The sequence below is a fragment of the Pocillopora damicornis genome, chromosome 3 (genome assembly GCF_964200805.1).
Source record: "Pocillopora damicornis chromosome 3, jaPocDami1.2, whole genome shotgun sequence".
Taxonomy (NCBI): domain Eukaryota; kingdom Metazoa; phylum Cnidaria; class Anthozoa; order Scleractinia; family Pocilloporidae; genus Pocillopora; species Pocillopora damicornis.
Genome location: NC_142672.1, coordinates 19,713,344 through 19,739,692, shown reverse-complemented (window position 1 = coordinate 19,739,692; position 26,349 = coordinate 19,713,344). Strand labels below are relative to the sequence as shown.

Genomic DNA, 26,349 nt, shown 5'->3' with positions numbered 1-26,349 from the left:
CAAGATAAAACTGAGATAACCAAATAACAATATGTTGTTCATCATTCATACTTGTAAACAGACGAACAAGAGAGCCAAAAAGATGACCAATTAATCTCAAAATGCAGTAAGAAATGTAATAGAAAGAAATTTACAAGTAAACCATCAAGAAGCCCACAATCCAGAGTAGTTGAGTTCAGAAGTGTAATGATGAGGAACACTTGCAGAGTTTTCATCATTTACTTTGCCCAAAATCCAGACGAAACAAATGGTGGCACTCAGGAAGTAAAATTTTGATTGCTTAACACTTCCAGGTTACTGTCAGTTATTTAACCAATGAATGGAATGTCATAACATTAAAATTATTAAGATTATTAAGAAATCTACAACTTGCTACTATTAACCATTTCACCATCAATGGTTGATTTTCTGGCCAGGCAGCAAATGTTCCATTCCCTTATGGCTGTTTAACCGGCCAAATGAAGCGCTTAACTCTAATAAACCACTATCAGCTTTCAATAATGCGTGGAGGGTTAGAGCTTGAAGTTTCCCTGATAAAAAGCACATGGTTTCACTTGAGTTTTGCAAGATATTTTGCTTTTTGGAACCTCGTGCGCACAGTCACCATTCTTAAATCAGGATAAAATGTATTCTGGAAGCAACGACGTTAATTCGAGCAGCAGTTCTGATGAATTTAAAGACTCTGACAGCCTGTCCAATGCCAGTGATGATGAATTAGAAAACCTGTTTGAGATGATTTTGCAGGTTTTTGTGTAAATCTTCTCGACAACCACTTCTGGGAGAGCAATTAACTTTTTAATGCTAGTTTTTGACAATGGACTGACCTAAAAAAATTGTTCAAATTATGAACACTAATGCTAAGGTAAAAGAAGCAAGACATTGGCAAGCAGTCACGAGCAAGGAAATGAAAGTGTTTCTAGCCTTCCTGATAATTTCTAATGGCTTGGTGGTACTTTGCAGGATGAGCAGTATTTTCTATCCAACTGGAGTACAAAGATTTTTCACACCCCGAATATCAGAAACCTGCTTTCTTCTCAAAAATGATTGTTCTGACTTAATAATATTTTTTACTTTATGGACCTTCCGCATGTGATCACCGAGGATGAACGAAACAACCACCTGTTCAAAATAGGGAAAGTCAGCTCATTCATTGTTAGCAAGTGTAGAACCCCTTTAACTATGGCCAGGAAGTTTCTATTGATAAAGCTATGATACTTTATGAGGAAAGATTCGCAATCAAGGTGAGAATGCCTGACAAACCCATTAAATTCGAGGTTAAGTTCTTTATTCTTTGTGATGTGAAAAGCAGATATTACAAGAATGTTATCATTTATGCTGACAAAGATGATGCAGCTGCTGGTGTAATGAAATCAGTACATTAACGGCTAATTATGTACGTATAATTAGTGTTCATTATGTACGTCACTAATGAGATAAAGAAGTCTTGACTAACTGGAATAAACAAGATCACACACAGTTCAGTCTGATTGATATCTCCGAAATTGGTGCCGAGACCCTTGTAAAAATGTCCAAGGAAGAACTGAACCACCACAAGGCAGTCAGAGGGGCATACAAAGGACACTGTGACCAAGACATCAAATGCGCGGAGCGACCTCTGACTGATACCGCTGCTACAAACATCACAGAACTGAAAGCACTTGCAGAGCGACTTTCAAGACGATTGGACGAAATAAAGCCATGGATTCCGCGATCTTGAGCGCCCTAGCAAAGGACGAAGAGATTAGTGAAGAGGCAGATCACGCATTAACATTCCAAGACGGCATCCATTACTGGATCCTGAAAATTAAAGAATTTGTGACCGACGAGTACCAGCCGTACGTTCCAAACTAAACCAGCAACTCGAGTCCACATAAACCTTCCAAAACTGCATATCCAACCATTTGACGGCAACCCACTCGAATGGCTAACGTTTTGGGATAGTTATAGTAACGCAGTACACAACAATCACGAACTGAACAACATTGACAAAATAAACTATTTGAAAGGAGTGATAACTTGCAACGCAGCGCGCGCGATTTCAGGCTTGCCAATGACGTCACAAAACTATGAAAAAGCCACTGAAATGCTAAAAGAACGTTTTGGAAGGAAACAAGTTCTAATCAACGCGCATATGGAATCGCTTTCAAAAATCAGCGCGCCCTCAACTGATGTGCAGCAACTATGAAAATTTTACGATAGCTGCGAGAGCAACATTCGCGCGTTAGAAACGCTGGGAGTCCAGACAGATTCATATGGAAGTCTGTTAATTCCAATTCTGCTAAAGAAGTTACCGGAACAATTACGTTGTACAATATTCAGAACAAATTCTCAGGCAGATTGCTCCCTAAATGATTTACGAGCAGCGCTTTGTCATGAAATAGAAACCAGGGAAAAGAGTCAACTTACGCAAGAAAACGACACAAACTCAGTCGTCGACGACGTGTTCGTACCCACAGTTGGCGCCTTACTCGCAAACACTCAACCGCGCCAAATACACAAGCCACCAAAAGGCTCCGATACGAATGGGAGATTTTAGCTAAAACCATGCATATATTGCGACGGTAAACACCGTCACACCAATTGCTCAAAAGTAAAATCAACAAAAGAGAGAAAGACCATATTGGCGCAGAAAAATATATGCCTTAACTGCCTCCGATCAGGCCACACAAGGTATCAATGTCGCTCAAAAGGAAGATGTCTAAATTGCGGGCTAAAACACCATACGTCGATCTGTGAACCAAGCGAGCCTAATCGAGATTCAAGCAAGAGAAACGAAAAACAAGAAGACCCACAAAACAGCAAAAACGTCACGTCCGCAATGACAACCTTAACAAGTACAACGACACAGACAAATACACTAATGCAAACTGCACTGGTCACAGCAAGCGGACCAGCAACGAGTTGCCAAGCACGCATCCTTATCGATACCGGATCGCAAAAGACATTCATTACGCAATACCTCAAGAATAAGCTACATTTGAAAGCCGTTCAGAACGAGATACTAGACGTAACCACATTTGGTTCAACCAAAGGCACTCCAAAATCCTACAAAGTCGTAACACTTACCTTAAACGCGGTAAATAAAGGCGTCACAATAACAGCCTTAGTCACGCCCATCATCTGCCCACCGCTCTCAAGCACCCAACAGGCGGAAATTCCTGTTGAATTCAAAACTCTCACGTTCGCCGATACACTAAACGTGGAAGGTGATCGCCCAATAGATATACTTATAGGAAACGACCACTACACTCAGATCATTCTGGGAAACACAAAGAAATCTCAAGATGAGAGATGGATGGCCACACAAAGCAAGTTTGGATGGGTTCTCTCAGGACCGGTACCCAACAACGAACCCACTACAGAAACCACACTCAACATATCATGTCAAATGATTGACACATATTCCATAAGAAACGATGACGTTAACAAAACTCTCACTAAGTTCTGGGAGATAAGCCAAATCCCAGATGTATGCAATGACACCGAGATAACAGAAGTCCAGAAACATTTTCAAGACACCATTGAATTTAACAAATTTACCGGTAGATATAATGTAAGACTCCCATGGAAGGACAACAAGCAAAACCTACCAACAAACTTCACATTGGCGAGAAAACGACTAAGCAACCTGAAACATACCCTAAAAGGAAAACACCCAGAGCTTATTTGCAAATACAACGAACAGCTGCTCGATCAACTCAAGAGAGGGTTTATAGAACAAGTCCTCGACCCGAACATACATCAAGGAGTCGTGCACTACATGCCCCATTTTCCAGTTTTCAAGGATAGCAGCATAACAGCTATGAGAATCGTTTACGACGCTTCAGCAAAGATATCCGCAAAGGCATTAAGCCTCAACGATTGCCTTCATACAGGTCCAAACCTCATACAAAGACTACAAAATATGTTACTCACCTTCAGATCTCACAAGATAGCCTTCACTGCAGATATCGAAAAGGCTTTCCTGCAAATAGAACTCAACATTCAAGACAGGGATGCTACGAGATTTCTTTGGCTCAAAGATGTAGACAAACCAGCGAATAATCCAGACAATCTAGTAGTCTACAGATTCTGTCGCGTACTTTTCGGAGCCACGCCGTCTCCACACCCACTGAATGCTACGATACAGCATCACCTCATCAAACAAGACGACTGGATATCAGAGGATTTACAACGTTCGATTTACATGGACAACGTTATTACGGGGACGGACACTGAACCTGAAGCCCTACAGTATTACACATCATCAAGAAACTGCTTCCAAAAGGCGGGTATGAATTTACAACAGTGGACCAGCAACTCCCCTGTTTTAAACCGCCAAGTTCAAGACGACGGAGTATACGCAGAGCCAATGGTCAAAGTCCTAGGTGTCAATTGGAACACAAAGACAGATACTCTGTCACTTTCATTAGCAAAACTTATCAAAGAAATCAACCATACAGAAAAAGTCTCCAAAAGATCAGTACTAAGCTTATCCTCAAAATTCTACGACCCCTTGGGATTTGTAGAACCAGTGACAGTAAAAGCAAAAATAATGATGCAAGAACTATGGAAACACAGCCTACCGTGGGACAAAGAACTTCCTGACAGCTTTAAGGAGGACTGGGTCAAATGGCTGCACGAACTACAAAATCTGACCCCACTGGAAATACCCAGACAATACTTCAATGATGTTGGCAGTGAATTTTAACTACACGTGTTTTGTGACAGCAGCCAGCTACCATACAGAGCGGTAGCCTACCTAAGGGCAACCACCCTAAAAAGTGGGACAAAATGTACATTCATAATGTCCAAAAGTAAAGTAGCACCCGTAAAACCACAAACAATGACGCGATTAGAACTACTTGCAGCAGTACTCGGGGCAGAATTACCTAAATACCTATCAAATACCATACTTTCAAAGTTCTATACATCGCAAATTATACTGTGGAGTGACTCACAAATTGTTTTATCATGGACATCTTCATCCAAGCCTCTACGACAACAGTTTATCCGACATCGAGTGCAAATGACTAGAGACATTACCTCGCAGAGTACGTGGAGATACTGCCCGACCACGTCCAATCCTGCAGACCTCATTACCAGGGGAATAGAAGTTAAAGACTTTATATCTAAACAGCAGAGTTGGAATCAAGGCCCCTTATGGCTTATAAAGCAAACACAGGAATGGCCATCTGTCAACGACAACCAGTTAAAAAACAACAGAGGAAATTACACGGAGACCCAATCAATAAGCGTTAATCTCGCAAGCGCACAAAAGAGCGCAAATTTACTGAACGTCATCGACATCACCAAATACAGTACCTTGAACAAGACACTACGAGTTACCGCGCTCGTTATACTTTTCACCGGGAAACTGAGAGGGAAAACAAAATCTGACACAATTACTACCATAGACATGAAACACGCTCGCATCGTTCTACTCAAATCTGTACAACAATTCTACTATAGAGACATCCTATCTAAAATCAAAGACAAAGGTAAAAGCAAACGGCCAGCAATAATACAACAACTTAGCCTCTATTTAGATGATGATGACTTGATACGATGTCGCGGAAGGCTTCAATACGCACAACTTCCACACAACACCAAGTTTCCAATATTGATGCCGAAGGAGAGTCACTTGTCAACTCTTATTGTTAGAGCAACTCACTGCATGGTTTTGCACGGCGGCGTACGTGAAACCTTAACGGAACTCAGGCAGTCCTATTGGATACCTAAAGGCAGACAGCTAGTAAAAAAGGAAATAAGGAAGTGCGTAACTTGTAGAAAAGTAGAAGGACCACCATTTCGCTCAGTTAACGCTCCTCCATTACCATATATAAGAGTCACAGGGTCCCAACCCTTTCAGGTGACGGGAATTGACTATGCCGCACCATTATACGTGCGTAATGCCCACAAAGAAGTCGGAAAAGTCTACATCTGCCTATTCACCTGTACAGCAATACGAGCAGTACATCTTGAATTAGTAGAGGATCAAACAGCCAGCGCATTTTTGAGAGCCTTCAAGAGATTTGCAAGTAGAAGAGGAATTCCAGAATGCATAATTTCGGATAACGCGAAAACGTTTAAAGCAGGTTCACAAGATCTAAAAGCCCTCAAAACACAAGTGATAGAAGCAGCCGAGTCTAAAAGGTTTCTCGCTAACCATGGCACCAAATGGAAATTTATCACGGAAAGAGCCCCCTGGTGGGGTGGCTTTCATGAGCGACTAATCGGACTAGTCAAAAGAAGGCTGAAGAAAATGATTGGAAACACGTCGCTGAATTCTATCGAATTACAGACCATACTTACAGAGATCGAAGCTACACTTAACAGTCGGCCAATTACTTATGCATATACAGACATCAACGACGGTCAACCCCTTACCCCATCCCATTTCCTCTGTGGACACAGGCTTCTGACACTGCCAGATACAGAAGAAGACTCCGACTACATCCCTCAAGATTCGGCTAAAGATCTAACTAGACGAGCGAAGTACCACCAGAAAATAATGCAAGCTTTCTGGAAACAATGGCAAAGGGAATACTTAACCGGTCTCAGGGAACAACATTCATCGCAGAAAAACATAAACATATCGGGGGAACCAGTGACTCGAGGAAAGGTTGTCCTGATACATGACGAAACACCGCGAAATCAATGGAAACTCGGAGTCATCATTCAACTACATCAGGGGAAGGATGGGTTGGTGCGCTCTGTCACCCTAAGAACAGCAAGAGGAAACCTGATCTCAAGACCTATCGAAAAACTTTACCCTCTTGAAGTGTTAGCCGAGGAAGATAACCTACAAGGCTCTGAAGAGAAATTCAAGAACCATAAAGAAATTAGATCGACAGGCCAAAAACGAACACAACGAGCTGCTGCTCAACGAGCTGCAATAAAAATAAATGAACTCTCTAAACTTAATGAACTTTAAATACTATTACTTTTTGACAGTGTAAATATCTATGATCGGCATTTTATGGCTGGCCCAGGAGGGTGTAATGAAATCAGTACATTAACGGCTAATTATGTACGTATAATTAGTGTTCATTATGTACGTCACTAATGAGATAAAGAAGTCTTGACTACCTGGAATAAACACAAGATCTCACACAGTTCAGTCTGATTGATATCTCCGAAAGCTGGAACTCTTGGCAAAACTGGAAAGATTGTCATGGAACTGATGCAGGATTTGTATCTAACTAATCATCTCCTGTACATGGACAACTTTAACACAAGTCCAACACTTTTCAGACTTCTGAAGGCCTGAGGAATCCTAACTGCAGGCACAACTAGATCAAGACAATATGGTACCCTACCAACGAACTCAAAGCTGTTCAGTTGAGATCAAGGGGCCAAGCTGCCTGGCTGAGTTGTAATGAGATGTTAGCTTTGAGATGAAAGGATAGAAAATATGTTTTCTTCCTTAGCACTATCCATGCTCCTCCTGAAGTACCTAACTGGGTTGACACAGGAACAGCTTCAGACTCTGACCCTGATGCTTTGGAGGCAAAACCCTTATAGCTTCAGCTACAATGGCGCCATATTATGGAACAGTCTACCATGCGATATAAGGAACACAGAGTCTCTGGGGTATTTAAACTTAAGATCAATGACATTCTTTAAGTCTAACGCACGGCACTCACGGAAAACAGCTTTTAGTGTTATAGTATATAGTTTGAGTTTTAAATATTCTAGCGTATGTGATATGTATTTTTTAGGCTGATGAATTGACCGTGTTCAAATAAAAATAAAATGAAATGAAATGCAGCAGACGACCCTGGTATAGTAAGAAGAAGAGTGAGAGTCATAGGGCAATGGAAAAGCCAGAAAATCTACAGACCTCCAATTGTAGCAGATTACAACAGGTACATGGGTGATGTGGACCAAATTCCTGCTACTCTCAATCCATAGTGTTTACATCTTGGAGGGATACAAAATTCCCCACAATGGTAAAGGCAAAAGAAAGAGAGACATGCTACTGTTTAAGCAAGAGAACCACTCCTACCAGAAACAAGGCAGCCAAAAGGCAAAGACAAAATATGCCCCCGGAAGATTGTCTGGCAAATGTGGGCCCACACTTACCCATCAAGGGTGAAGAGGATAGCCATTGATGTGTTGTGAGAAAAGAAATACACAAAGGCCAAGAAAAATGGGGAAACTTTCAAGAGGCAGAAGACCAACTAAATAAATATAGGCAGTATAATGTTTACCTGTGCATTGGCCTTCCTAATGAAAGTTGCTTTGTGAACCATCACACCAAAACTGATTACTGGAAATGAACTTGGAGGTTACTCATTCAATTTTTTTTCCTTTCCTAGAACAAGGATTGTGGCTAGTTTGTTTAAATAAACTCAGCAAGAAACAGTGTTTTTGAGCTAAAGTGTTATATTTTCTAAAGGATTTTGCAGTTATTTGCAACTTTTTATAACATATTTGAAGATGCATGGTGATTGTGTACAAACTGCCATTTTGTTTTATCTGCACTAAACTTTTAACATTGTTAAATGCTTTTCACTATGTATTTAGTGAGAACAATGAAGTCAACAAGTCATGTTATTGAAATTTTATTATAACTGAAGGCAGATAAGTTTTTCTTTATTGACATCTTGCATTGGTATGATACATACAAGAGCATCACACCAACCTACACAAATAAATGCTGTGATAATCAGATGTTTTGCAATTTTGCAACTTCAAACTATCCTATGACCCATGAAATTTTAAAATGATAGAGAATCAATCAGAGATTAAGAATATGTGGGATTTCATTTTTTAACAAATGTCTCCTTCTGGGTCTAAAATTGATTTGAGAACAACCCAGTCAATTTTGGGTTCAATTCCCAAAATGTCCTGCTGTCCCAGGCTCTTCATACCAAATGCCTGGTGGTGAGAGGGTTAAGATAATATTCAATATTAATAATATTTTGTCCAAGACTAAAGGTAGCAATATATTCCGCTTTCACCTCACCAACCAAACATTTTCAACCCTAAAATACCATCCTCTTGATTTTACCAAAATGTAGGTATCAACCAACAACAGCACAACAGCAGCAGTTTGAAGGGCATTACAATTAGTCATCTAAGTGGACCATACTGTCCAGCCACCCTCACCTTAAGGACACCATTACACACAATTCTCTCCACAGCAAGATCAGGATTTTTGGTTCAGAAGCTGAAGCAGGCTCAGCTAATGATTTTCAAAACTTAAACTAGTCGCTAGCTATCCCCCTTGGCCAGCAAAGTGGCTAATTGTTAAATTTTCCAAGCTGTTCGCCACCTGTTTCAAAGGGAAGCATTCCCAACAAGTACTAGCTGTTGCAGCAATGAGAGAGTGCTGAAAATGTTGCTTAAATCCAAAATCCAGAAACTTTGCCGGTAAAAAATTACTTTAAGGGAAAATTAATTAAACTTGATTGCTTGAATCAGCATCAGGAGGCTGATTTTGTAAAGGCACACACATCTGAAATTACTTTGTTGCCATGTGGAGTGAGAAAGTATCTATTTTCTCTGTTTGTCAGAGAAATTGGGGTTACAGTGATCCTTAATGTAAAGAACATAGATTTTTCTACAGCAGGCCTGTGGTCTAAAGGCACCTGGTTGCCAGAGGTGACTAACTTTTCAATTCAGGCAACTGAAAAAAAATTGCTGATCGCCCAGCAAAAAAAAGAGGGCAAAAAAGTGCAACATGCTGTTGTCTATTTATTGTGTTAACGATGCATTGCTAAAATTTCCTTTGACACCAGATACATGCGCTTGTTTACTCTCACACGCTCCAATCTGAAGTTCCATCCCATGTGATTTTTAAAACAAATATCTAACACTATAATATCTGACAAGAGACATGAATGTCCTAAATATTAGTACCATTTCCTGAAATATCATCTCAGTTTTCCATTTGGATCATTTACATTATTATTTTAAACATTTTCCAATCTGCGCAGTGTGAATTGCTATTTTTAAAAAGTCTTTGTTTATGCAAATTTATTTCATTTTCTGGTTGGCATAATTTGATAATTTGTTTGCATAGAGTTATGCTCAGTCTAAAGTTCCTCCAGCACAAGGCTTCGCAAAGATCACTTACTATGAAGACACCAGAGTAAGCAAGTTTCAGTGGAATTGGCATAACTGGTTTCCTTGGTTAAGAATCAACACCCGTTGTATATCCACAGATGAACAATGATGTAGTTTACCCATACCCCCAAGTACAGTACAGTGGAACCAAAGTTTTCAAGATGGAAAATTTGAAACACGAAAAAATCCAAGTTCATGTTAGTATCCTCAAAGCCAAGAAAGCATGCAAAAAGCCTGAAGAAACTTCACTTGTCAAGCCTCTTCACAAGTCAATGAGTGCTAATGATGCTATATTAAAAGGACTTCGACAGCCTTCACTGTTGTAGCACTTGAAAGGCCCTTTTTATGATTTTGAAACTATCTGCACACTTTAAAACATTAATGGAGCTGACCTTAGGAAAACATACACAACAAGAAGTGCCTGCAGTGAATTTTTGAGCCACATCAGTGATGTGATGAAAGAGGGAGGTTGCAGCCAAGCTGAGAAAAGGAATTTAATTACAGTTTTGGCTGATGGTGGAAGTGATTTTGGCATTTTAGAAGTCATCCTTGTGTTTGTGAGGTACATGTATCTTAACTGGGAACTTGGCAGACCAGTGAATTTGTAACTAGTGATTCAAGAACCTAAGTCAGGGTCTGGTTCTGATATCCCTGATACTAGAAGCACTTGTATGACAAAAGTAACAGGACTGGAGAAATGTGAATGGAAGGAAAAGCTGGCTGCATTCAGAAGTGATGGTTGTACAGTCATGACTGTTACTCAAAATGGCATTTGGGGACTTCTTCAACAAGACCCATCAACACAGAACTTTCAGAAATATTGGTGAGGTACTCACATGGTAGAGCTTGCTTTGTGAAGTCATTAGAACACAATGACAAATTTCATAAGCTCCAAAAAACACTTTAAAGTTTGCACAAAGAATACCATTATAGCACGAAAGCTCTCAGAGAATTGAGGGACCTGTCACAAGCTCTTGCAAAGAAAGTCTCAAGGCCACTTAATTTTTAGGGTGCTTGGTGGCTTCCACACCTGCAAACTACTTTGACAACCCTGTTCATAGGACTTAAAGTTTTTTGATACATTTTCAAAATGCAAAAGAGGGCAGGGTAGGATCAGCTAGAAGACAGGGCAGAGCGACTTTTTCTGTGAAGTTTCTTACATCTTTGAAGGACCTGTTGCTTATGCACCTGACTTGGGACATCATGGAGGCCGCAGCACACCTTGATAAAGTGTTCCAAGCTGACTTCACTACTTAATTACCCTGGCAAAGCATCAGTAACCAATTTCAAAATGTGATTGCTAAGCATGGAGGACATGAATGGGCTAAGACTCAAACATTTCTTGAAGGAAATAGAAGGAACTGAGTCTTTCAAAGAGATCCCATTATTAGAGCAGATAGTGATCTCAAAGAGTTTAAGGCAACAAAGCAGAAAGTGTTAAACAATGTAATGAAAAATTTGGAGACAGGTACAGTTTCTTAGAGAACGGCCCTGTATTGGAAGCTGCTGCCGTGTTGGATCCAGATGTCTGGCCAACAGATCAAGTTGAGCTTTCTACGTATGGGAATGTAGAAGTACTAGTGCTGACAGACTATTGTAAGGATAACTTGGCTATTGTCAACAACTGAAGTTGAAAGAGGATTTAACAGCATGAATAAAGTTGAGACATAATCGCAGTCAAACATGAGTCAAAGTGACTTGGACAGCGTCCTGAGGATTGCAATCAAACATCATCCATCCCAAAAGCACAAAGACCTCAAGAATTTCTCAACTCAGGCCTCCTTCAGAAGACTGTCCACTGGTTCCGAACCTCATGCATTTGACCTCAAGGAAAATAAAAGGTTGAGACCCACCCTGACGCAAGACATTGGGCTTAAGAAAATATCCTTAAAGCTTTTTCAGTATCATCATCATAATAACTGTTTTACATTTATTAGAGAACATTTCGATTATTGGACAGTTTCAGTTGAGACATCACCTATTTGTTTAAACTTACCCACATGTACATCCATAAATGTAGTTAAACATATGTAGTATTATGCCATAGAATGTAGAAAAATGTCATTTGTGTGATAGCCACTTGATTAACCTTAAGTTTTCTTGTTCACATTGATGAGCTCAGAATCAAATGAATGTTCTGATTACAGTTTTAATACAATTACTTTATACGGTTTTGTTTTCACAAAACTTCCTTGTTAGTGTGCATTTGTACATATAGTCTATCATAGCAAAAAAATGTGCAAAGACATTCAGTGAGTAATTCTTGAAGACCATACTTCTAAAGAAAAGGTATGTCATATTTGATCATTTTATTCAGTTAACTATTCATTTTGAAAGTATCTGTTTTATAGCTAGTTGAGTTTCCCTAGGGTAAAGAGTTTCATTGCTACTATTAGGTCTTAATAATATCATTATTATTACTGTTTTCAACAATCTTCAATTTTCAATTGAGTTGAAGATAAGAACTCTCAATTTCAAAGGATTGGTGGAGCTGGAGGATCAAAAGGTAGCAGATCTTTAAGGAACAAGACAACTCCCTCTCTACCATAAAATAAACGAATAAATTGCGGTAGATTCGAAGTGATAGAACGTGAGGGATCGCGCAGGAATCGTGGATAAACAAACCTCACGACGCAAAGTGCATCATGGGTAATCAGGAAAAACAATGTTTAGTATCAGCTACAGCACTTACAAATACTTTAACTTTGTAATAAAAAGCACTTCATTATCACCCTGAATTGGCGAAAATTCAGTGTCAGAATCTCGAACAAATAAACGAAAAAAACTGGAACAGCCTCCGAAAATGCACCTAAATGCACTGTGACCGCACCACACTCCATGCGTTAGTCCACCTAACGGTACAAGACAATGCGGCCTTATCCGAAAAAAAATTGAGGCAGAACCTCGAAACTATGGCCATCTGGTCCGAACTTCAGGTTTCTGAGGCGATATTCCGAATTCGAGCTAGCGTTTCATTCAGCTCAGCATGTTCCTCTCAACGTTTGAAATGAACAAATGCCATGTGACCACGTCTTTCGATTTAAAAACTTGGCTTAATAAAGGAGGTGAAATCGATTGCCTGCACTCCGAATATATAACATGGTTTAGACTTCTATCAAATGTTTAAGAATTGAAAGGAATGTTAGCATACTAAACCTAAAACTGATAGCGAACCGAGCTATAAGATGTTAACCAACTGACCGACGGCGGCAAACTAACAAACCTCTTAAGACTCTCAAACGTGTCGTTAACGAAACCAATCAAAAACGAAACGGCCGTTAATCTACTCACCTCATTCAAGCTCCTTTAGTCGAATCCGCTCTATCTCTGCGAACTTGTTGACAACCGAGAGGGTCAAAGCGGAGCTTTAAATGCGTCTTGGTATGTGGTCCGGCCGAATATTCTCGTACATTTGACCTGCACTCGCTAGGGATCACGGTAAAGTTGTGACGTGCGATGGTGACAACTTCAATGACAGGCGAGAGAAGACTGGAGAAAATGGGGGGGGGGGGGGGGCAGTTATGGCTACTCAGGTCATCCGAGAGAGGGTCGGATGATTATCAACAAAATCCAAGATCGTAGCCGCCCACAACAGCACAAAAATTCCAAATGGACTAGAATTTAATTTTAAAAAATTGATATTTTCCAATCTTTATTGAGTGTCTGATCTGGTATAATTGGACACCAGCTCAACCAATTCAGTCGAAGGCCGATTAGCACAATCAGGTTAAAATAGTTAATCCGGGTTCGTAAAGTTCTTTGTTCAAAAGCCTTTATTTGGATAATTTTCTCTAATCTTGTTAGAGCATCCAATCATCATATTGTAAACGAAGAGTACTTTATTTTATGTGTACTTGGATAGACACTGTGAAGTGCTACCGTTCGTTTCTCTGATTGGATGAACTACATATTTTCGCAGTAATTCGCTTCCAATCTGTTAATACAAATGTGAAAAAATCTCAGTATGTATCAAATAAAAACATCATACTATGGAAAGTAGTCGAACGACTTTTATTCCCTCGTTGCGTTGCATCTAAAAACCCACGCGTTGGCTGAACTCATTCGTTCGTCTTTTTGATGCATCGCAACTTGAGAATAAAATTATTCGCGCACACGTTCCATGAAATAATCAGTCTATACTTAATGTTCTTTTATAGCTTACAGAGCTGAAATCAGATGACTCCAACCCCAGATTATCATAACCCAAGTTTAACCAAACTGGCCCTAGAGAGTTGTTTTCTGAAGAGAAATAGAAAAGGTAGGACAAACTTGATAGAGTCTTTTTTTGACAACCTACAAGTCTTGTGTTTTCCGGTTTTATGAAGAAAATGTATCTGCTTTTCCCAACTTAACACAAAGACAAGAGATCTGCATTCAGAGAATAATATATTAATATATTTTCATATGAAATATCATTTCCGTTATAAATAGTTGTACAAAAGCACAAAACTTTATTATTCATTAGCATAGCTGCTCCAAGGAACAGGACACCTTCACAGAAAATTCTAGTGGCGAGTAGAGTTAAATACTAACATTAAGAAAGGATCTGCAACTTGATGGCATCAGAAAACTTTGCCTTTTTTCCAATTACTTATTATGAAACAATAGACTAAGAATTTATTAATTTCAACTTAAATTGCATTTTCATCAGCAGTTTTACAGTAAGCTTTTCAACTGACCCTTCCAGAAAGATTTGATATCCAGCTTCCACTAAAATTATTCTACAGATGGTCTATATTTGACCAGTATATCCCTAAATCCAGCATTTAACTGAGAGACAATAAAGACTAGGGAACAAGTAGTTAAGAAACGACCCAGAGAAAAGTCACAGCAACAATTCCTTTGAGTGACAGAAAACTAATGAGAAATCTTCATCTCTATGTCACAATTTCATTGCAACAACAAGTTCACAAAAATTCAAATTGGTTTCAACTTATGCAATTCTTGCAGGAATAAAATAAGTGACCACAATTTATTTGTATACAAAGCAATTTGATATTATGATGATGTTACAGCATCCTAGTTGCACTGAAGACTTTGTAAAACAAACTATCCTGTTTGTGGGATTTGTTCCCCTGGGCCTCATGATGACATTTCTTGCGTTATGCTGACCTTTAAATTTAAAATATTGGGACATTTGTGAGGTCTTTAGATGATTTCAAACTGGACAAGAGTTATAAAATTTATGTACAAAGGTGCAAGTAGTTATATCAAACTGTAACACATCAGCATAAAAAGAGGAGAAAATCACAAAAAAATTTTTTTCAAGTTTGTTTTTTCACATATATATATATATATATATATAAGCTATAGATTTATTTAAAAGCTGTGAGCTTTCATTCCTGGCTTTTGTGGCAGGCATGAGCTTATGTTAAGGAAACAACTGACATAAGCATCAGTGAGGGTGCACAAGAAATCCAAGAGTATAAATATGGGGGAGAATGTGAGTAAATAGCACCCAAAAAATTGTGGAAATTTCTGAAAATTCAAGAGTCATGTTGAACACTTAAAGGCTTTCAGATGCAAGATAGGTATGTTAGAACCAACTTGCTAATGTAATAGAAACATTTGCTCATGCAGTCTGATCATCCAGACAATGAGACTACCCTGGGTTCGAAAAACCTACTGTATGTAATACAAAAACTGGTGAGGAAGGAATTTGTTGTGTCAGTAATGTGTCTAACCAAAATAAGAATTCATATTCATTTCACAGTGCCTTACTGTAATTCTTATTGTTGCTGCTATCCTTGACATTGAAATTCATCTGAACCCTTAAACACCCAAAGAGGAATGTCATTTGAAGCCATTTATCCTGAAAATATGGCAATTCAAAAGACAGAGAAAGACAACAGCCACAGAATTTCTTGATAAAGGAAAAACAACTTGATTATCTTAAGGAAAAGTGTGCCACAACTAGAAGAAACAATTAATTAGACTTTGGAATTTTTAGTGTTAAATATCTGTAATTTTTCTTGCACTGCAAGTAAACACCAAGATTATTGACAAGAGATAAGTGTGGAGTCAAACCAACTATTCCTAAAGTGTTCCTTCAACATCTAAAACTTCATCCAGTTCAGATGCCATGGAATTGAGCAAAGCCAAAGTAGCAGTCACATCTTCTTTTTCACATTCTGTGTCCATCTGGGAATCAATGCTTAAGTCTGCTGACAACTTGTGATTTCCACCAGAGCTTTCTTTGCTTAGTGAATCCTGTTTATCTAAATGATCTTGCGAAGATAAACTAGACACATGGTTGTTGACAGAGCTGGTAGAAACTAATGTGGGCGTTCTTGTAGAAAGAAGTGATGATGATGAGGATGAAGTTTCGGTCTTTGGTGACAAAGAATTTGAAGAGTAGTTTAACGAAGATGGAGAATAATTTACACTTAAAAGAGAAGAAATTTTAGAAGAAGCCTCAGACACAGCATTTTTCATACTATTGACCACAACACTTTCAGTAGTTGATTCCACAAAATCCATAGTTTCATCAGAAGTGATATCTTTTGTTACAGTGTCATCTGTTGCTGTGTCATTTGATGACTCAATAGTCTGCTTCTCCTTTTTGATAATATTAAGGATTTCTTCAGGGTTTTCTGAAATGAAATATCAATATGATAAATAACATGAAACTTAGGAGTTACACAAGTACAATCAAAATTAAATGGAGATTGTCTGTAGTATCTGTTTTATTTGAGTCTTTGTTCAACTTGAAGCCAAGTAAGTAAGCTATGAAATAATATTTATATGGGACTGTACTAAAAATCTGAACATCATTCGTGAGAAAGAAAGTTACAAACATTATAGGACAGTAAACTACTTTGCTTGCTTCCATCAACAGCCTGCAAAAAAAACATGATAAATACCTTTGGCTATTTTTCTTTCATCAGCCAGCAATGAACGTTCATTAGTCAAGAAAACTCTGTAGAGCATGACCATTTCAGCTGAGGGATGCTCCCGCTGCATGAGAAAATTTTAACACAAATATTCACATAATTTACTTTTCTTAACCAATTTAAATTATATCAAAGAACATTCAAGCAACATGTAATCTAGTTCAATGGTGCCAGAATGCTCAGAATTCCAAATGTGTGTGCCAGTGAAGTGTATTGAAACCTCACAGACAAAATTCCTCTTTATGGAACATTAATATGTTAGCAAACAATTAAGCATCAGTTATATTGCCACCAGTTCCCATCTGTGGTACATTCATCAATGTATGAAACCCTTGGGAAGTTTAGAGAGAACTCAAGAAGCTACAATCAGCATCTGTTTGAAGATGTTCTGTTTATGTGTAGAATAACATTTCTGTTTCTACCACACTTTAAATCATTGACAAGACCCCCCTCCCCTCTCCCATTTAGAGTTGCCTGTATGTAGCTAAAGGCTTGTGGAATCACGATACAACACTTTTTTATTGATAAGGGGAGGGGGGGGGTTTGGGGGTTGGGGGAGAAGGGGCAAAAAGGTTAACTTAACAAGAGCAAAAGATATCAAATTGAAGTAATAGGGGTTGAAAATACCATTGTGTAAACAATTTTGTTTCTTATTGTAGAGTTCCTCTACACGGTGCCTCAAGCAACTACTGTACGGACATCATGCTCTCTAAATTTCCTGTATCTTTCGTATCTCAATACATGCACGCTGGTGCATGAGCCACCTACTAGCTGCACAGCATAATAACAGGTCTTGCAAATTTGAAGTGTTAATGATATCCATTTTCAACAGGTTGTGATGCTGTGTACATGACAATAAGTTTTGTGTTCTTAAATTAAAAAATGTCTTTAACACAGTGTGACAACATCACAAGATTTTGGCTTTAACTCTTGTTAACCATAGCAATTAAATTACTAAATCCAGGTACTCATTCATTGATACCGTGTACAAGTTTTTTTTAACTCTTTAAGCCCCTAGAGTGATTAGTAACTATTTTCCCCATCAGTATCACCCCTAAAACAAACAGCGAGGTCATGTGAATAAAGGAAATGATCACCAACTAAAGATGCTCTTGATTGCTCTACAAATTCTCTTTGTCAATATCATGGGAAATGTATAGAAAAGAGTATGGAGAAAAGTAGACTGATGCTAGGGTGTAGAAGGGTTAACTGTGCTGGTCAGTTCCTAAGAACCAACTTGAGGTAGTACTTGAGATTTCAGTGTAATGATTAAATTTTTAAGATTGGTTGAAAGGTTGTTTCTGCACCCAAACATTTTTTCTCACTTTCCAAGGTGACCAAAGAGCAATTTGTCAAATAATATCATCAAATTTTCAAGAAGAAAAGTAATTTGAAGAAAAATATATCAGCTAGGGGATGTTTACTCCTACATCAAGTTCCTCTTGCTAAAATTATAGGAAATGTTTTGAACATACTGAGTAAAATTGATGTTTAGTGCTGAAGTAACAAGGAATGTATGAATAAAGATAGAGAGTGAATAAAAAGACACCTTACCATACTCTCATCATATAAGAGTTGACGATACTTCTCCATCATTTTTTGACTTCGTTTCACCAGTTGGGTTGAGACAGCCCCAAAAAGAGCATCAGCTGGGTACAAAAAGTAGGATAAGAATGAACACAAGGAAGCAATCAACATAATGCTATGTACATGAAAACCTGGCTTACAAACCAGAAGGCCTATCCCACCAGATCATATCCCATTCTTAGTAGCATAGAGTGACTGGAAGTATCACAACTTCCCCCTACATGTTTATGGAATCCCAATCTGTTGCAGGGTTACCAGCCAGCATTAAATCACAATCCCTTGCTACCCATCACTATTCCTAGATGGAGAAAGGCTTTGTGAAAGTAAATTGAGTCTGGCCATAGAATAAAAGATGTAGGCCCTGCCTGACTCAAGTGCTTAAGCCACTTTGCCACATGGTCCTATAGTTTATATCATTTTTAGTCTTATCAACTGAGTTAATCATGCAAATTGGCCACCATAAGGAGTTTCCAAAGCTGATGTTTCAAGCATTAACCCTTTGTCCAAGCAAAGTTACACATCACACAAGACTCAGGTTGCATAGACAATGTACCATTGACAAAAAAAGACAAAAAATTCTTAGCTATTTCAAAGAAGTGCATTGTTTTGGACTACCTCACTGCTTCTTGTCACCTGTCACATTGACAAACATGCTTGGAAATGATACTTATAATAGGAATGCCCAGACAGGATATGAAGACTTGCTTAAGTTCATGGAAGTTCAAGGGTAAAATTGTAAAAAATGTACAACAGACTTGACAAGGAGAAAGGATTTTGGTTCAAACCAAGGGTTTGAGTTAACAGGAGACAATTGTGTGTTGTCAAGACTGACCTTTCTGAACATCAGCAGGAGTAGGACTTGGATCATAACACACATGGTAAGGTGTTACTCTTTTAATAAGGTCTTCATGGGTACTAAAAGGTGTTTTGACATCAGGTCGAATAACTGCCTGTTGATCTTGAGTTAGGCCTTGTTTTAATCTAAATGAACAAGTTTAAGAATGAAAATCACTAGGAATTTTATTAATATTTATTGCAACAATAATGGAAAGTACTTGAAGATCTCCATAGCACAATTGCCAGTTCGGGAAAATAACTTTCTCATTCAACTAGTCACTGAACACATTTTTTATGCTTTTTGATCCTCTCTATATAAAATACAAAAGTTAAACATAGAACTTGTGTATCATGGCTTATCTTTCCACAAGTTTCTCTGAAATGAAATGCTTATCAACCTTTGCAACCCAAATTTCCTTTCCATCTTTTCAACAAGAAAAAAACTAAAGATACTTTAGATAACAAATAGATCACTCTGTATTCACATTTAACCATCTGACCCTCAAGAGTGACTAGTGTCTAATTCCTCCTTATAATATCACCGCTATATTATATAAATTAGGGTCACAAGAATAATAGAAAAGATCACCATCTAAAGAAGCTTTGGGTGTAAAAGGTTACTGTAATTTCTGTCCATTTACCCATGCAGCAGATTACCTGCGTGGGTCAGTTTTTGCAATAATGAGAAGAAAGTTTCAACAGATTACCTGCACTAGCAGATAACCTGCACCCAAAAATAAAGAAAATCGTGGCCTCACACAAAGTTCCTTCATTATTATTTTTGACATGATATTCTTTAGCATGCAGTTAACAATTATTTACACTTTTTGTCTTCCCTGTTTAATTGAAAATGATACCACTTGTAAAAATCTGTTCTAAAAAAAAAACCAATATCTTGAGATCTACAAGTCGAAGAAATCGCTTGAAATGAGAAAATACTCTTTAACTCAAGGCAGTGCCAGCTGAGAAAATTTCACTGATGCATCAAAAATTCTGTCACACCATTAATTATGCAGCACCATGAAATGAACATGTCAGCATCATTTTCCATGTGATTTGCTATGAAGACAGCTTTTTCACAATTAAATTCTTTTATTTTCAAGTTCACTACCCATGTAAGTGAGATTGTTTTTGAACTAAACAAAGAAACAAGCTATGAAATTGACAAGGTAAGAAAGTAAGAGAACAAACAAGATGAAAGCTTCATTATTGAGCTTTGTAGATGTGTTTTCAATTTGCATCAGCTTTCATCGAGAGCATTAAAGTCTCTCATTATAATGAGCAATCTGCACAAAATAAATGAGTTATTGCACAGGTTTTTTGAAGAGTATCGTAAGTGGATCTTATCATCCCTGTTTTTCCTGCTTATTGTTTTAAAACTATACCAGAAGCGTTAAAAATTATCGTATTATCCGCACCTTCCTATAACCCGCACCAACTACTGTTAGTGGAAAAATTGACAGAATATCAGTGGGTAATTGGCCAGAAATTACAGTAAAACTATTTTTTGAATGACCAACCTTGTAGCAACTTTTGGTACATCTGTTGTCTCTGATGATGAATGTGGGCGCTTCACTCCTTTGTTTGTTTCCTGTTTTATTGGTACAGACACCTTGACACTCTAACAGTTAAGTGGAATTAGGAAAGTTACAATTTAGGAATTGAACAAGCCATATTAAATAAAAGTGTATGAGAAAAAATTTATGAGAAAAAATTTAAGCACAAAGCAATCAAATAGATAAATACCGCACTTCCTCAAATAAGCACCCATATTCTAATAAATGCCCACCCCTGGACTGTAATTTTAGTGAAGTTCCCGCCCCCTCCCTCAATTTCTTATGGAGTAGGGGTATAAGGAAAACCTGTATCTATCACCACTTTTTACACTTCAACTAAAGCAGAATTAGTGAGGAAGAATAATAAGCACCCACCTTGAAAACATGCCATCCCCCCCCTACCTTAAACCAAAAGGTGCTTATTCAAGGAAATACAGTATGTGAAAACAACTGATATGCCAGGATTTAAAATAAGTTGTCAAATTAATTAACATTCGATGAAAGTGAGCCTTGGTAAGTCAATTTTTGATTTTCATAAGTAGTGGTGTAAAATATTTTCTCAATTTCAACTCAACATTTCACAAACCAGTTTGATTTTTATTTTACTTTGCATCTCATTATGATGGCTATTAAAAAAGCAGAGTAAAAAGTGAATTTGACTGATAGTAGAAAATTGTAAACAAAGAAAACATTTCAGCCACAGAATGTATCATTTTAATCTCTCACCTGAGACACAGGTTGTCTGCCTGATGTTTGAAGAATTCTAGGAATGTGCTGCATTTTCCCCTGTGTTTTAACATTAACTTGTTGTTGAACTACAGACTGAGCCCGACCCTGAGGAACAACCTGCTTCACTCCCGAACCTTGCAGCTGTTGCTGTTGCAGTTGTATCTGCTTAAGCTGATCTGCTGTTAAGTTTTTAGTTTGCACATTACTTCCTGTTTGAAGACCACTTGAAGTAAGTTTCTGCTTCACCACTTGCTGCTGTAATTGCAACTGTTTCAGTGCCTGTAGCTGTTGTGGTGTAATTTGAATAGTCTGTTGAGTTTTTCCTCCTTGTAATCCCAGCTTTTGTAACAACTCAGGTTGTTTTATGATAAACACTTTCTGAACTCCAGCTTGTGCTTGTTGTTGCTGCACTTGAGAAACTGTATTCTGTTGAGCCGTTGTTACAACATGGACAACAGGTGCCATTCCAGTTTTTCCTTGCTGAACAACAGAATTAACCTGCCGGACAATACCTCCTTGATTTGACACTTGTGCTACAGGGGTTTTGTTGAGTTGACTCGGTACAAATGTTACACCTTGAAGAACTCTAGTGCCTTGTTCCTTTGACACTTGCAGCTGTTGTGTTAAGTTAACTTGCTGTTGTCCAAGAGAAAGCACTTGCTGCTTCTGCTGGTTATTCAATACTTGCTGTAGCTGAATATTTGCAGGAGACAAAGAGACGTCAGTTCTTTGATTCAGGTTAGAAGGCTTAGCAGAAGCATTGACATTAACTTGCAATGTTTGCAGGGTTTGCTGTCCCTGTGGTTGAATATTCTGTACTAAGATCTGCTTTTGAACAGATTGAGACTGCTGTGGTATTTGCTGATATATTTGCTGAGGTTGCACAAGTTTCTGGGTAGGTTTTTGTTGCGATACTTGTTGAAGAAGTTGTTTGATGACCTCTTCTTGGACAACAATGTTTTGTGGTTGAGCTGCTTGGACAGTTTGTGTGGTAAACTGTTGGTTTGGTTTCAAAGCAGCTTGGAGCTGTGCAGGACTAAGTACATTCTGTTGCAACGTTTGTACAACTGGCGGTTGTTGCTGCTGGTTAGAAAGTTTCTGTTGAACTAACTGTTGAATTTGTTTAATCTGATTTGCAGGTAATGCTTGTGATTGTGTGAGCTGAGTTGATGTCTGTTGTGTTGTCTGGGTGCTTGGATTTTGGCCTCTTATCAAATTAAGTAACTGCTGTGCTTGGATAAGCTGTGTATGATTTTGTTGTTGAGCATTTCCTGGTGACACTTGATTTATAACAGTTTGCACTTGAGGAGTAATTTGATTTGAAACTTGTTGTAGAAGTATCTTATGTTGTGTACCCACAATTTGAGGTGGCGATGACATACCAGTTTGAGGTAATATACTTGGCTGTTTAGGTGCAATTCGCTTGACAGGAGTTGTAGAAAGAATTGGCTGTAACACACCTTGAGGAGATTTATTAGAATGTGCATTTACAGGAGCAACACTTGTCTTCATGTTTGTTTTCGAATCTGTTCCATTTAACACAACACGATGCCCAGAGGAAGATATACTCTGCTGTGCAACAACAGGTTGTTTTTGCATTACAATAGGTAATCCAGAGTTCATAATCTGTATTCCACGTGTTCCTGTAGTTCCTACAGTTGAGCTTGTTACAGCAGAGGAAATATTAGGGGTTTTAGGTTGGATTGGGATGGGTTTTTTCCCTTGAAATACTGAAGCAGTAGTAGCCACAGGTTTTGGTGAAGACGAAATTCCAAGTGCACTGCCAGTTTTGTTCCCTAAACTACAAGGACTTTCCATACCAGCCTTTAGAAAATTGACACCACTTGACACCGGAACAGAAGACGGAACCACCCCAACAGTAAAAGGAGTATTAGGACTTGAACTATTTCTTGACATGCTACTATTGTTGACCACTGAATTTACTAATGTACTCTGTGGCAATGAAGAAGAACTAGGCAAAGATGTTCCAGACACTTGTGAAGCAATTCTTGCATTTACAGGTAACCTGTTGTTAATCCCACCTTCTCTTGTTGAACTGGCATTTAATTTTGAAGTCAGTAAATGATTCACATTCAGTGGAGTTGACACTGAAATAGAGTCTCCTGAATTTTTAGAAGAAAGGCCATGATCCTGTAAATAAAGGAAAACATGTTTAAATTTGGAAAAACCTTTTGAAACTGGTCTAAATCCTTACACTCCCATGAGTGAGCAAGACAAAATTCCTCCTTACAACATCAATTAAAAGTCAAGCATATAAGTGATGAGAATAAAGGAAAACATCAAGTAGGGGGTTACTAGTTGATCCAATACCAAATTCTCCAAACTAACATCAAAGGAATCCTGTGGCAGAAAGTAAGGAGAATTACTAATGAGAACTTGGAAGCAAAAGGGTTAAAGGTAAGATCTATGAAAGAGCATCTAAATTTTAATTTTTCACAAGCTCTTTTGAGGTTTGACAAAGTTTTGGGAGCTACCACAGCTTGCACCATGTAATTTATGGTTATTTGCCTAGTCTCCAAGATTTTCCTACCATATACACTGTTGTTGTCAAGGGACATAGCTGCTTATGATTGTTTTGCTCCTATTCAGATAAGATCAGTGTGGACAGTAAACTCGAAGGAAAATTTACAAGGTTTACCTAAATTATCAAGGGTGTAATGGAACCTTGAAAAATCACAGCTCTCTAAACAATTGAATTACAGTAGAACCCCGCTTACTACAACATGATTCACTCAAACCCTCCGCTAACTTAAATAAGATCCGGTTTCCCTTTGCTTTGACCCCATCTCCTCAGTTATTTATTATTAGCTGGCTCAAACTTGGTTCACTTGAACTTCCTTTTAACTCAAAATTAATTTTAATTTCCCTTTGCTCAAATCTTCACTCCAGACTTGAACATCAATTAAAGACATTGGGTTATAAACATTAAAGAGAGCTATTAACACCTGCCAACCTGAACTTCACAGACTAAACGGTCTTATCAAAAAGCTCCCTTAAACTGACTAAATAAATGAAAATAACAGTTGATTGTGCAAGAATGGTAAAACAATCATTCCTTCCTAATTGATAATTTAAAAACCAATCCTGTTAACTCCAACCCCCTTCTATTCAAACCATTATTTATTACCCTTATGAGTTCAAGTTGGGAGAGGGGGGGGAAGGGGGGGGGGGAAGAGAGAAAAGGGGTTCTAGTGTATGTAAAAATTTCATCAACTTTCATACTGAGTTTCAAAATCACATTCTTCAGTAGGGCATTTCATTTTGGTCTCCAAAACTTGCATTGCACTCCAAGTTCTAGGATTTGTTCTCACAGCCAAGTATCTTGACCAAATGGTACCAAAAGTACATTAGAGCTACACATATTATTCCAGCTGGTTTGATTATAATGCAACCGGAAAGCTGCTTTGTTACAAAAACAGGCACAGAACAGTATCTTGCAACTGTATTGTAAGTCAGAGATACAACCTTGGAACTATCATAGTTAAGTGAGAGTAAAGATCAGGGCTTGTAAAGATATAATTATGAAATCTCAGTCTTGGGATTGTCAAAATACGGTCTAAAAATCTTGCAAGTCTAAGATTTTACCATTGCAACCCCTTTCAGTAAGGACAGGACATATTAATACTACCTTCAAGTAGTTTGGATAAGAAATCACCTTGTGTCAATTATGAACTGTTGGTAAATACAAACACCTGTGAAATTTTTGGATCTATAAGAAAATTGCCATGCACAGAAATTGAGGTTTGGTCTACCCCCTATCAGATGAATTGAAGAGTCAAGACAAATTGGATCCACATGCATCACAAAAAGTTACAAAGCTGACTTCAGCACATAGTGTTTTATGAATACTGTCACAGTAAATTTGAGAAAAGTATTCCGCTCACCTGGCTATTGGTTCTCAAGAATTCTTGCAAAGCGTTAGGGTCGCTATAGAGAGAGAAATTCAACATCAAAGTTGATTCCTGCATGAACTAACACTTCCTCTTTCAGATCTCTTTCACCGGCCCACTAACGTACAGTATAAGATGTCAAATCTAATTTTGGTGACATGAAAAATACTTCACTCACTTTATCACATCCAGAAGACATTTAGCAGTGCCAGCCTCCATTATTTCAAACGGATGGCAGCCTAACGAACTTTTGCTGCCGTTTTGGCATGAACTCCAATGAGCCTGTGGTTAAAATTGGACAAATTAGTCATAGAACAGGGGAAATATTATCGAAATTAGACAATTTTCCTTGAAAACAGGCAAATATAGAATTACAGGCATATAATTGGAGCTTCCGGGATGATATTCGTAAGGTTTCTCTCCAATTCCTGCAACTCCAAGAGGTCGCAAAATATTTCTTCGGCGAAAGGGGGGTAACTTACCCCCTGTATATGAGGTACAGCCGGCGAATTCGGCGTAAAAGTGCGAACTCTATCTCTGTGTTCGATCGAACGGCCTACCTGTGGTTGTTTGCATATGACTAATTCCACGGGCTTTTATCGGTACATGGAGCTGAATTGCTGCCTGATGTCGATTGGTAGGATAATGTACTATGTCTGGAAATGGTCGTTTCGGCCTCGGGCCGGGCAAATTTCCTGTTTTGGAGTGATTTTAGCTAAAATTTCACGACGGACATGCGACCGCGACTCGCATTTGTTCCAAGCAACAATGTGTGGGGGG

The 26,349-nt window shown here is 38.3% G+C and overlaps 1 protein-coding gene and 1 long non-coding RNA gene across 2 annotated transcripts; both read right to left on the bottom strand.

Moving 5' to 3' along the window:
• Positions 1 to 1,271: 1,271 nt before the first annotated feature.
• Positions 1,272 to 13,463, bottom strand: LOC149048716 (uncharacterized). The gene is made up of 2 exons (XR_016185339.1): positions 13,348 to 13,463; positions 1,272 to 1,722 (listed from the first exon to the last, which is right to left on the bottom strand). It is a non-coding gene; the product is annotated as an uncharacterized LOC149048716 (long non-coding RNA).
• Positions 13,464 to 14,429: 966 nt separating this feature from the next.
• LOC113665315 (uncharacterized) lies at positions 14,430 to 26,349 on the bottom strand. The gene is made up of 9 exons (XM_027180989.2): positions 26,130 to 26,349; positions 25,748 to 25,851; positions 25,564 to 25,606; positions 21,656 to 23,809; positions 20,894 to 20,994; positions 19,369 to 19,517; positions 18,504 to 18,598; positions 16,920 to 17,013; positions 14,430 to 16,649 (listed from the first exon to the last, which is right to left on the bottom strand). The coding sequence occupies exons 2-9, from the start codon at positions 25,786 to 25,788 to the stop codon at positions 16,093 to 16,095; spliced, it is 3,234 nt and encodes a 1,077-aa protein (XP_027036790.2). The 5' UTR covers positions 25,789 to 25,851; positions 26,130 to 26,349; the 3' UTR covers positions 14,430 to 16,092.